Source organism: Cloeon dipterum, chromosome 1, assembly GCF_949628265.1.
Source record: "Cloeon dipterum chromosome 1, ieCloDipt1.1, whole genome shotgun sequence".
Lineage (NCBI taxonomy): Eukaryota > Metazoa > Arthropoda > Insecta > Ephemeroptera > Baetidae > Cloeon > Cloeon dipterum.
Window position 1 is genome coordinate 22763068 of NC_088786.1, and position 12723 is coordinate 22775790.

General features: G+C 43.9%; 1 protein-coding gene and 1 long non-coding RNA gene across 7 annotated transcripts in view; one reads left to right on the forward strand and one right to left on the reverse strand.

Annotated features, from left to right (window-relative positions):
* The window catches only part of LOC135935946 (uncharacterized), a 42784-nt gene that overhangs the window by 6994 nt on the left and 23067 nt on the right, over nt 1-12723 (reverse strand). For 2 of the 6 annotated variants that reach the window (XM_065478580.1, XM_065478598.1), the window contains exons 3-25: nt 10847-10893; nt 8604-8680; nt 7424-7634; nt 6998-7141; nt 6338-6406; nt 5425-5625; nt 4793-5024; nt 4433-4610; nt 3784-3979; nt 3535-3717; nt 3222-3410; nt 3015-3165; nt 2696-2963; nt 2455-2641; nt 1977-2081; nt 1715-1851; nt 1527-1646; nt 1168-1331; nt 927-1102; nt 695-876; nt 382-515; nt 225-334; nt 28-168 (exon numbers count right to left, since the gene is read on the reverse strand). In XM_065478580.1, the coding sequence (XP_065334652.1) occupies nt 28-168; nt 225-334; nt 382-515; nt 695-876; nt 927-1102; nt 1168-1331; nt 1527-1646; nt 1715-1851; nt 1977-2081; nt 2455-2641; nt 2696-2963; nt 3015-3165; nt 3222-3410; nt 3535-3717; nt 3784-3979; nt 4433-4610; nt 4793-5024; nt 5425-5625; nt 6338-6406; nt 6998-7141; nt 7424-7634; nt 8604-8680; nt 10847-10893 (3602 nt within the window). The remainder of the gene's footprint in view (nt 1-27; nt 169-224; nt 335-381; nt 516-694; nt 877-926; nt 1103-1167; nt 1332-1526; nt 1647-1714; nt 1852-1976; nt 2082-2454; nt 2642-2695; nt 2964-3014; nt 3166-3221; nt 3411-3534; nt 3718-3783; nt 3980-4432; nt 4611-4792; nt 5025-5424; nt 5626-6337; nt 6407-6997; nt 7142-7423; nt 7635-8603; nt 8681-10846; nt 10894-12723) is intronic. The other 4 variants (XM_065478590.1, XM_065478624.1, XM_065478606.1 and 1 more) reach the window with 4 other exon arrangements.
* On the forward strand, nt 741-7072 carry LOC135935979 (uncharacterized). The gene is made up of 4 exons (XR_010574266.1): nt 741-866; nt 923-3161; nt 3225-6902; nt 6960-7072. It is a non-coding gene; the product is annotated as an uncharacterized LOC135935979 (long non-coding RNA).

Consider the following 12723-nt stretch of genomic DNA (forward strand, 5'->3'; position numbering starts at 1 on the left):
GGTTTAGTTCACAAAATTTTCACTTACCTGGGGCGATGTGTCTGTTCCTGCCGCGGTTGACGGGGAACCAGAGAGCTGTGGATCGTAAAACACAGAGTCACTTCCTGGGCTGACGGAACGCAAGCTTTCCGCGCTGACAGCTGCCTTCACGATGTGAACAGGGCTGGCCTAATTAATTATTCAGGAATAATAAAAAGCGCTGCTCGCCAAAACACGCATAATACTTTGTTCGAGCCGGATTTTCTGCCCAGGCTGTGGAACTTGAGGTGCGGATGTGGTGAGAGCAACTTTTCAGGAGGCACGATTTTTCCGTCAGGACCTGAGATGAAAATCACTAGTGTTCTACGTGCCACATTAATTAAAATTTGTTTAAACGTATACCTTTCACCGGTGAGCAGATTTTGGGAGCCGATTTTCTCCTGACAGAACTGGCAGTGTGAGTGATTGCTGGCAGAGCGGTCTGAGATGTACTCATTCCTTTCATTTCCTCAGAAACACTTTTTCTACGAATTGGTCTACACAAAAAACTTTTTAATATTCAATTTCATTATTTTTTTAAGTTAGATTCAGTTCCAGCTTTTATATGACTTTTGTACCTTTGGAAGCGTTAAATGACACTCTCGAAATTTTTATTGTGTCACACTCAAAGCATAAAAATATGTTATTTTGTTTTTACAATATTTAGAGTAAGTACCTCTGGAGACTAGCAGTCGGACTCCTTGCAGGCCGTCTCCTGGGACTGGCTCTGGGAAGCGTTTTGCAGTTTGTAGGACTGCGAGCGGAGGGGCTCGGCGTGCGATGCCTTACTTCCTCGTCAGTGCTACTGGACGAGTCGTGTCGCATCGCTTGCAGCCGCCTGCTGCTCGGTGACACAGCCTAAATGAACAAAAAATTATGATATGAAATAAAAAATGTCCTGCAGAAACCATAGATGCAGTCTGAGGCGAAATTCTCTCCGATGGAGGAATATTGGAGGCGGAAGGCGTCGGAAGGGACGTGACTGGAGACGCTCTTTGGACGACCCAGTCCTCGGCTCGGAAGCCTTGGTGCATTGCTGGCGATCTGACCATGCCTGGGGTGGAAGCGTCCCCTTGCTCAACGGCTGAAGATGAATACAAAGTAAGGTTGTAGTGAAAGACGCGGATTTGACACTTTTGTGTGACTCACCACCGTGTCTGTGTTGTTTCCTGCGGGGCGGCTTTGTCACAGGAATGCCAGCTTCATTTTTAGAGGGGGATGGGGTGTTCGGCAAGTCTAGCTTGAAGCCACGTTTGGCCTTTGTTCGCTCTTCTTCTCCCCACGGAGCTGGCGGCTGGGCCACTTGCTGGAGCCTGATTTTCATTATCGTAATTAGCATACGGATTTCCATAAACTCTAGTCTAAATTATTGTGTGATTTTGAGCATTAAGAGGTATGGTATATTTATCAAGGGCATTTTTAAAATTTTTAGCTTAGATGTTAGCCAATTATTTTCATTCGACTTGGGAATTATAAGTTTTATCAAGGTATTTTATTAAGACATTTACGTGGGCTGTTGGTCAACAGCTGAAACGTCAAGTGGTGGTTTTTGTTTAGATTTTGCGCTGGTCTGAGGTGAGGAATGGGCTTGGTCAGCATCAGCCGCCGAACTTCCTTGCAGACTGTAACTGCGTTAACCCCAAACCAAAAACACATAAATATAGTTGCATTCCCTTTTTTACACCAATTAATTCACCTTCCTTGGCTGCTACTACTCTCTGCGCTAGGTGAACTTGGCGAGGCAGTCTCGGCCGGCGCTTTAGGCGTACCCTCAATCAGATCAGGCCGAGGGGTCGGCGTGGAATCACCGCCAACAGGCTCAGCCAACGGCACCTTCAATCATAAATGTGCTCGAGTTGGTTCAATTGAATCGCGAAAGGCAATTGTTTCGTGCTTTCTACGCTACCCGCTACTTTGAACTAATAAATATATTTTTTAAATAGAGACCAAAGTCTCACCTGCTCCTCATCTTTGCTCTGCATCGATGATGCACTTTCAAAAGAGCTTCCCCCCTCACCCAGGTTGCTTGAAGAGGTTCCTGAGGGTTCATGCTGTCCATCAGGCTACAACATTCATGCACAACGCTCACGTTACATTTATGCAAAGGTGGGTGAAGCATTTGAAGATAGAGGTATATTATGCATTGTTTGTCCAAATTCGTTTCGTCGTCGTGGATATAGAATATTTGCAGCAGGAAATGCAGGATTTTAAAAAGCTTGGAAGTTGATTTCTGTAAGGACGATAAGAAGAAATAAGTTTCTAGAAAAATTTACACTGTTTTCAAAAAGTGCAGCTCAAGTTAAAATATTCCAGAAAGTGTGCCTTTATCTACCCTTGAACTATATATATTTGGTTATATTTGAACTAATAGTATGATGACAAAGATTAACAATATACAGTGAGTACACACCAAAAACAAAAATTAAATATACAGACCCTCTGCAACCTTGAGCTGGAGTCGGTCGCGCCGGAATTGTCTGTGGCTGTGATATAATCTTCAGAAGTCTCTGAAACGTCTAAACACGCGGTTGAAGGTCTTAAGAGAGACGGAGAGTGACGTGGCGATGCTTTATTTGAATATGGCGAGGAAACTGTTTTGGGTGGCTGCGGTGACGGAGATTTCCTTTAAAAATATTTATTTAATTTTGGCTGGTGATTTTCTTTGGTATTCACAAACCTGCTTTCTGAAATACTTTTTGCGATCCTGTCCTCTTCGACCAAATCTGGCTGCTGGCTGACGACCAAAATACCGCGCTTTTGAATGGTACCATTTGACATTTCTGACATGCTGCCCATCGTTTCTGGGTCCGAGTTGTTGACTCCGATGACGGTCGCTTGCGATTCCCGCCAAGTGTTTTGCTGGCTGCCTGTATAGCCACTGACTGACAGCGAGTCACAGGAAGAGCCTCCAGTTTGCTTACTTGTGTCTGGCAGAAGTAGCAAACCTAAAAAAATGCTTCATTAAATTTATAACTGAAAAAATTAAAATAAATAACCTGAGGTGTTTATCACAGTTGCTGGCTGACTTTGTGGTCTTCTTTCGCCTTCTTCAACTCCTTTATCGTCGGAGAACTCTGAATCTTCAGAACGACCTATTGATCGGCCATCGAGGGAAAGTCTTCGTTTTCCAAAAAGCCCCTCACGTAACTGAATTATGGGTTTTGCGTGAAAATGGGTTTTTAAATGCCTTTATTTATCCTCACCAGAATGTTTTCGTGAAACTCTTCTTCGTCCAATAAAGAGGACGAACTAAACATACTGCCATTGGTGCCATCAGTGCCTTCGGAAGATTTCTTTGCAAGTGCCAGGGGCGGTGAACCTTCAGGGGAGGTCGGATCAAAATGCCGCCCATACAGTTCTGCGTCCTCCACCGTTGCCGAAGACTCACATTGCTGTAATAAAAAGATCAAAAATGTTTATAGGTGAATTTGGTATGCAACCTGCGCGACGAGAGTGCTGCACCGGTTGCATCGATTCAAATTTCGATTGCCCATATAACACAATTGAGAAACTTACCCTGTCAATGTAATCAGAATGTTGGATCCGTCTTCTCTCGAGCAAAATCTCGCCTTCGGACAAAGTTTTGTGCAGGGGTCTTTTGGCCTTTGGCGATGGCTGGGGCGAAACCTTGTTGGGGTTGGGCTCAAAATCTATGAAAATCTCTTTGTAGCGCGGTGACAAGTCCCTCTTCTCGAGGCTCTGATGTACCGAGAATAATGTCTGCTAATTAATGCGAGCGACACTTGGATGCACTCAAAATCGCACCTTGTGCCTCATGGACGGCTGCGCCGACTGCGATCTCTGCATGTAGGGCCGCTCTTTAAACACGTGCTCGTCGTCGTCAGCGCTGTCTTGAATTTGCTCCCAGCCTGAAGTGCTGCCAGATATACAAGATATGTCGGACGCTTGCGACTGAGCGGCCGTGCTGCCACCGCACGAGGCAGAGTAGCTCTTTGGCGTTCTGTACATTAAAGAGATGTCAACAGTCGTAAAATGAGATTAAGTAAGCGAACCGTGGCCCACAAACGTTGGAGTGTATTGGAGGCGCGTGCTTTTTCGTTTAGTGGGAGAGGAAAAGTTCCATAAGTGGCAAAATTATTTTACGTGCAGAAACTTTTATATTACGGTTTCCTCCTACGAAAAAATAAAAACTTAATTTGAAACACATGTTATGATTCAAACAAAAAGTTTAAATTGAATTGTCAGAGCACTAGAGACAGATCGAAATTCGATTCCAGGGCACTAAAATATCGCGTTACGTAATGACCGGCCGCAAATTTCCCCAAACGAAGGGAACAAACAAAATTTGCAAACAACAGCCGTAAATCGTATACCTTACTTCTACCGGAGTTTCCACTAGACCTGGCACAAGTTTGGCCATTATCGGCTTCGGAAATCGAGAAGCAATAAATACCTCGTTCGCTGGGCTTGCGTTGATTTGTGCATGGAGCGAGGGCTGAGTGACAAATAGCCGTGCTGGTGGTGGTGATGGTGGTGGTGTCGTTTTTCTCTGGGCGGCTTCTGCACCACGGCTGGCAGTGGCAGCTCCGTCTGGGTGGCCTGGGTCTTCATGGTCGCCCTCTTCAGCTTCTCTGTCAACAGCACAGCCACCGCAGAGTGAGAAAAGATACTTTCGGCGGCTTGCAAGTAAGTACGGTTGAATTTAATTCACACTCACTCCCGCAAGTCCCGAGAGGACCGCAAATTAATTCAAATGCTCTGGCCGAGCCCATGCTAATGAAAAAGACGTAGATTATGCAATTTCGCCGCTTACCCATGATCACAGTCTTTTTGGCCGGTGACTCCTCCTCGTGCGTGAAGCAGTGAACCGACGCCTTTTTCGGTTTGATCATCGGCCCGTCCAGAAGACGCTCCTGACTCTTAGCCAATCTCCACCTGGCGGACGCGGAAGACTCTTCGAAGCTGGAGGTAGTTTGCGAACGGACTAGACCACTCCTGTGCTCCATGAAACTGACGTGTTTGCTCCCTCTCCTCTCATCAATGTCCTGATTTACAATATTCAACTTTTGATATGAGCAAAAGAAAGCTTTTGCAAACGCTGGACTAATGGAAACGAGTTTTCTTTTGGCTTTGTAGTTGAAAAGAGCTAATTCCAACTTTTAATAAAATTTTCAGCAAGCCAAAACTTGGCTTTTAGAGCTGGGAGCTGAATAACAAATCGTCGAGAGAGATTATATTCGCGGGAGGGGGAGAGCGCGGAAGCGGATATCGCATTAAGTAAACAGAGCATAAGGGACATTTCATCTCCATTTCACATCCAGCCGGCGGACTATATCTGTGTGTCAATTTATTCCATGTCGGGCCAACCGCCATGCGGAGCGAGTCTGCCCAACTGAGATCTGTGTAGCGGGTGCATCCAAGCTATGCAAATTTAATGGTGCTCACCAGCGCGTGTCCTTTCCTCGAGCTGAGCGGCGTGTTGGGCTCTGTGTGGTTGAAGCCACGCATTCTGGCCTGCGCCTGTCTAATCTGCTCCTCGGTGATTTTCATGTTGCCTTGCCCTATGAGTCGACCGCCGCTGCCCTCGCCTGGCTTTTGGAAGTCCTGCGTCGGAAATCCAGCGATGGGAATCGGTCGTGGGCGTTCCTGTGTGCGCCGCGTTTGTGTTAGAAGTGGCTCGACTTTTTCTGCAGTCTACATTTACGTTTTCGAGGAAAGTTTTAAAGTGGCGTAATTGATTCCGAAAAAGTTTTGCCAGCGAGTTATTTTGAATGGCTATGCTATTTACATGAGTTTAGCGTGTTCATGCTGACAAAAACTCGAGTTTTGTGTAATGGAGGCAGTGCTTTTTGCTAAAGTAATTTGACACACATTTAGAGTGTATGCGCCTGGTGGATGTTTCAGTGAAAAATAAATCTGATGGTGAAGATGGAACACTGATGAGAAAAATAGTTTTAGTGGGAATAAAATTAACCCAATTAAGTGTCTGTCCGGTTAAAAGCACATCAAAGAGCTTGATAATGAACCGTGTAAATAAGACGAGCTGAGAGTGTTTTATCTTGTTGGAAAGTTAATAAAGCCAATGTACTCGGCCAAAGTAAATTTTCTCCTGAGCCTCTCCGCGCTGCAGCATTGCACAGAGAGACTAGCTAATTCAACTGTGGTGGTGGGGAAAACGTCGCTTTTGCATTTAACAAAGTCGGCATGACAACATTCACAATTTCATACCGAGACATCTGTGCACAAATACTTGGTAAATGTTGAAGATGGAAGGCATGCGAATGCGAACAGTTTCAATGTTTTCCATTGGAAAATGAAAGAAGAGAAGCAACACTTTTGAACACTCTCGCGCACTCACCAAACTGAGGTAGGCTTCGTCGGCTTGTTCTGGTACCCACTGGTACCGGCCTCGTCCACCGCGTCCAGCCTGTTCGGACATAGAAGTGGCATGCCAGCACGACATTGAGTAGGGTGGCCAGTCGAATCGCCCATTTTCGAGTAAATATCAAACATTTTGCTATGCTAAACACATATTTTCATTTTTTTACACATTCTTAAGCAAGGGGAAGATGTTTGTTTATTTTTGAATTGGAATGTTCAAGGCTCGGAAAGGAATCAACTATATAGTCATCTAAACAGGGAGTTTTTCTGATAGTTTAAATTGACTTTTGAGAAAATGGACCCGATGTAATCGTCAGCCACTCCAACAATGAGACAAGAGAGAGTTCACAGAGGACAGAGAGAAAAGGCGGATAGAGTTAGCGTGCAAGAGAATGTTCCCAATGTTAGGAGGTACATATGTATTAATGGGTTTGCTTTGCTGTTTCAAGATACATAATGAAAGTAAACGTTTCCGCTCATTTCATCAGCTCCAACTGGCAGCGGAAGCGCGCTAGTCGAGTGACTCATCAGGCGTAAATACGGTAAATGCCTAACCAGCGTCATTCTCAATTGAAAAATTGCCAACTACTGTTGCATAGCGTATTGAGAGCACAAAAGCACAACTCGCTGCGCCTACCTGGTTGGCGGGAGGAGGGGGAGCGGGGGGCAGATCGGAGGCTCGCAGCGGCTTCTGGGGCCAGTACTGGGCCATTTCCTCGGCACCGTTGCTCTGACGACCCACGCACAGCGACAGCAACGACGACCTGCTGCATACTGATCCCTGGAACGGATCATAAAAGTGCTACTTAAGTCGGTACATAAAAAGTTACTTGCTTCTACTTCTATAAAAAAATCCAAGTAAACCAAAAAGAAGATTTAAAGCCTGGGAAATTTAGCACGTCTTGTGCTGCGAGCGAACAGAATTGTTACAACAGTAGAAAGTAAGTAATATAAAAACATAAGCAAGAAAACTCGATTTTTCGCGTAGCAATATCATTTTGGCAAAGGGTCAGCAGCCCGCCCATGTTATTTCGTTCACAAGTCCAGCGTGTGTGCTGCTGACCTGTTGATTGCTGGAAAGGCAGCCAAATAATCCTCCTCCCTGGTGGTTGTTGACGGCATTAGCGATCTTGTCGAGGGCTTTCAGCTGATGAGGAGTGACGCAGTACTGCTCCATGAAGTCCTGACGCGAGTAGTGTTGCTGCCCCGTCGAACGGGTCGAGGTCACCCGAGACAGATAGCGCCGGCCAGAATCCCATAGTCCGCTCACAACCCTTTCGGATGAAAATAATAACCATCATATATAAAGTTTAAAATACACGCATTTACTAGAGAAGGCATTGAAAGCAACACAGACCACTTTCAGAAATTATGAAAAAGTAAAATAAAAACATATTTTTTCAAAACAATTTCCCATTTTTAATCATAAACGTTTTCTTTCTGTCAACATTCTGACTTAGAGAGCCTGTTGCAAACCTACTGAAACTAACGCGTCAATTTTCAAGTCATAAGTAAGTCAACCAGGTTGACAGTAAACGCGTGAAATAGATTTCTCAAATTGTGTTAATTTTTGCAACTCTCGTAATTTAATTAATTAATAAGGGAAACACGGATATGTTGCTTGTCCCTGAATTTTCAGGCGCGAAAAAGAGTAGTATTTTTTGAACAGTGTTTTAAATTGATTTTTTTTTCAATTACATGGAAGTGATAATTTATCTAGTTAACGTTGAAAACATGTTGATTAAAAGGTTTCAATATAGAACTGTTACTTTCTAGACGTTTCCCACCTCTTGGCTTACATCTTTAAAGTGTACCGCTTACAGCAAAAACAAGGTTGCAAAGCTCTCAGTCTTTTGTTCACAAAAGAATATTTCTCTTTAGGAAAGAAAAATTCATGCTGCAGTTTGTTAAAAATGCACTCTTTGAGAGTATGAGAAAAAAATCACGCGCTCTTTGTGCATATTTCTAGTCTGTTGGCATTATGTTCATAGAGAAAATTAAAAAAAGATCCAATCGCTCGGAAAAACGTCGCATTTGCTGCAAGCCCTCTAATTAAGTCAACCCACACAAAGTCAGCAGCTCGAGGGCAGCAACATTAAAAAGCACAAATCCAGTTTATTTATATTCGTCGCGTGCGTGAGAGCCGGCACAAAAGATACACGCTTGCTCGCGAGGTGAGCAAAATCCGGAGTCTGCAGGCGGAATGGTTTTGCACGGTGAATAAAACAGACAACAATGCAAACCTGCTCCTGCCGTGGGATGAGTACTCGTCGTCGGAGTAACTGGCGTTCACGTCGGGCCGCGGCGGTCGAATGTCAGCCTGCCGACACAAAAGAATGCCGCTCATTTAGCGCCTGCCGGCTCACAAGTATGCAGCCGGCTTGACAGACACGCTTCCCCGGTAGCGTGTGCGTGCTCGGGCGGACGAGACGAGCCGCGTCGTCAAACTACACATTATAGTACACATTCTGAATTAGCACCATTAGCCCGGAGGCCGACAGGAGAATGCGCTCGAGCCGACGCGCGTGGCGGGCGGGGGTTTAATTTTAATTAAGCGGACGTAATTGTTGCCGTGAGAGCTAGATGAGAACACGCGCGCGGATTAATTATGCAAACAGATGAGATGGAGATGAAACAAAGAAAAGAAGGAGCACAGTTTTGCCGGCGTGTGCTGTGTGCACCGGGGGTCACCGCTGGAATATTAATGAAGCGAGCAGAAACGGTTCGGTCGGAGTTCATGGTCGATATTTTATGGGACCGAGATGCGCGTGCAATGTATGCACACTTTTTTCCTACACTCTGCGGGCTTATTTCGTTAATATTTGAGCAGTTCACGTGGCTTTTTAACGCGCGCTTGCACCGTCAAAAGGATGATATCCCTTTCGAATATCTTACAGCGGACGTGTTGCCGCCAGGGATTTGTCTTTCAAGTGAAAATAAGGAAACGCGTTTTTTTCGTAAGCTCTCATCTCCAGCAAAAAACAAGGAAAATAAAATTAAAAATCCCGAACGCTAAATAGATTTTAAAAGTTGAATCCATAATTATTTTTTGGCTAAAATTGTTCTATGTATCAGATTTTCCTATCAATTTAAATTTTTTCTCTGTTGCAAAATACAATAATTGTTGTAATCGGCCAATTTTTTATATAAAAATTTGTATATTTTCAAACGACGACCGCGCGTCTGAAATATTTAAAAATATGGGCCAAATATTTATGCGTGAGAGTGAATATTGTTTTCTTGTGTGGAAATTCACTATACGTTTTTTGCTGTGGTTGAGTTGTTATTAATGTCTAAAACTTTTGGTTATGTCGGACTTGGCAAAATAAAGTCTTTTTAAGACTACATTTCTTCATTAATAAATTTACAAGATTTATTAATTGCCATGTACAGATCTCAGAAAAAAATTATGTAAAATATGAACCTGGAATTTTTTTGAATTAAAAAAATAAATCTGCATTATGAGCTGGTGGCTGGCGGGTGGCGCGTGATGTGTTCATTTCCGCACAAATTTATACAGCATTAGAAAGCGGTTAGGGAATATGGGAGGCAATTTAAAAAGCAAAGTGAGATTTATATCACGCCAAGCGCCGCAAGAAAAAAGCTGATAACGGCTGCCGGCGACAACCATATGCCAGCAATGGTGCCAATCTCTCACTTGTTTTCCACACGGTGCGTCAGCCCACGCTCCCGCGCCACTGATCTCGATGGCAACATACGTGAACTTTTCCGTCATTCCCCTAGAACTTTCAACTAGCTCTCGAACGAAAACGTATCGCGGATCGACAATATCTTAAATTGCCTCTTGAGCCACTTAATACACCGAGCACACAGGGCGAAAACTTTTTTGAACTCGTTAAAAAGTTCCATGCAAATTTTCGCCGAGAATAAACATCTGAGCTCTCGTTGCTCGTGCCGCGGGTCTTTCAAAACGAGGACCGGAGCAGACGATGCGTCGAGAATTGGAATAACGAGGCCGGCATTTGCAAGGGATATTAAACGCTATCTTTTATTATTCACTCGGTGGAAAAAGTCGTGGAATGTGCTCGTTTGTGGTGTGTGGAGCAGCGAAATGGCAAACTTTTAATAATAAACACCGTCCTCTGGCATCGCGGCGTGTACGAACACATTTTTCGGCCATGTCGTGCACCTTGGGGATAGACAATAGAAGCGAGGCCTTTATTACTCGACGAGAAGAGCATCTCTCGTGCGCATTATTCTGGTCCTGCTCGAAATTTGCCTTCGCCTCGAGTTTTTGGACTTTATCACGTTCTGGAGGCGGGCGGGCGAGAGCGAGCTAGAGAGAGGAAGAGAGATAGAGGCCTGTGCGAAAAGTGGCCTGGCGCACATTTTTTATTGATTACCGGGGCGAAAAGCGCTTTGCCGTCGCCGCCGCCGCCACATGTTTGGACGAGACGCGCGGCCATGCGTTACTAACCTAAATTACAATGCACGCCGGCAGCGGATTTCGAAGCCGAACTCTTACCTGAGTGCCCACGTCGATGTGCGCCTCGTATCTGTGGCCGAGTGGATCTGGAAAATGTGAACAGAGCGTCAGTAGGGCCAAAAATATGCTTCGCGAGTATTGATTTATTGCATGCGTCGCGCCGTCTCTATGCTGCGCGTCATCTCTAATTAATCTCTGCAGCGCATCGGATTTTTCTCGTTTACCAGGGCTTGCGTGGCAGCTGACCGATTAATTTGAGAGCCACCACGGCAACAGATCAATTATAACGACTTTTGCTTGGCAACTGTGTTTCCACGTTAATACGCAAACTCGAGTGACACTCATATCTATATACATGTTTCAGAGTTGTTCAGTTTAATCTGATGGATTAAATTTTAAATCATAAGCAAAAAATACTAGCTGCTTGACTATTATTTAAACGGATAGGATATATCTTTTTAGTGAGTTTTATAAAGATAGTATTGCACTCTTAAGTCAGATTCCGGTCATTATTCCAGCACTTTTTTTTAAAAAAATATCCCAATTTTTTCTTTTTAAATAATATCTCTGAATTTTGCTTTGACCTTAGTGCAAATCTTCCGTCGTAGACATATCTTTAGGCAAAATAAAAGAAGATGGTATTGCTGCTGAAATTTAAAACTTTTAACTAAAAAAATAGAAGCCTAATCTTTAGAGGTGAAGATATAAGGATCAATTTTATTTGTATATATTTATACATTTTAAATATATTAGTGCAGGACTGTACAAGAAAATCCAACTATGAATCAAAGCGGTAGCTATTTTCTGCATGACTGCTTTTCTTGAGAGAATTGATCACAAGTTTCAGCATCGTTAAACTCCAATACACTCTGCACGAGGTGATTTATCGCACGTCATAGAAGCTACCGTTTTGCGAAAAGAGCTTTTTAGTGAGATTTACGCTGAAGCAAGCGGCTGCATAAAATTCTCGCAACAGACCAGACGGCATCCATATTCGCTTGTGGTTGCGTCATAATAAAGATTGAATGGGGGATAAGAGGATAAAAATGTATTCAAGCCGAAGTATAGGTGCTGCTGTATCGCTGCAAACTTAACATCTGCGTATGAGATTGCCTCGAAAGTTTCCAGCCAAGGACGTGCCTCCGTTGAAAATGCGTTCAGCAAGACACAAATTATGAGGGAAAAACTGCTGGCGCGGTAAGCGACTGAAAAATTGCTTTGCTACGTTTTGAAAAAGTTTGCAGGTTGCTCAGCCACCCGCACGTATTTTGTTGAGCCTAAAAGTGAGCTAGAGTTGCTTTTTGTAAGTTCTCACTGCGCACACTTTTATTTCCACCAAGCCAGCCTTTTATTACCATTCTTGAGCTAATTTTAAATTTATCCTTCCACAAACTCAACTCTCTAAAAATAATTTGCCAGCCAAGAGTAGCTTGGGAGCCATATAATTTCAATCTCTTTGCTAAAAGTGCTTGTGGTAAGCTTTTACAGATCGGTGAAATATTTTTTACAGCTCAGTGTGGCGAGAGATTACTTTAATGTTAATCGTTTCCAAGCCCGTTATAAGGCTCACATTGTTAAGGTATTTTCTTGAAAGCCAAAGCAACGGGAGATATTCGAGCATTTCTTGGTGTCTAATACTGTCTGGGTTCCAAAAAATGTCAGAGAGGACAAAATGTGGTTTATTTAGTAGTGGGTAGAAATCCTAAATTAGCTCAACACTGGCTGGTTTGCGCACCTTTTCGGCGACGTTATGGATAACTGTATGGCGTTTTAATCACAGACCTCGGTGCGGGGAGGCAAAAATAAAGCCAAATTTTGGCTCTGCAACCACTCGGGTCCCATGTTATCCGCTCGGCGGTGTTATTGGAACCCAGTGAGCTTTTAGCCCACGGGATGTTTTGAGCAGAGGTTCTAAA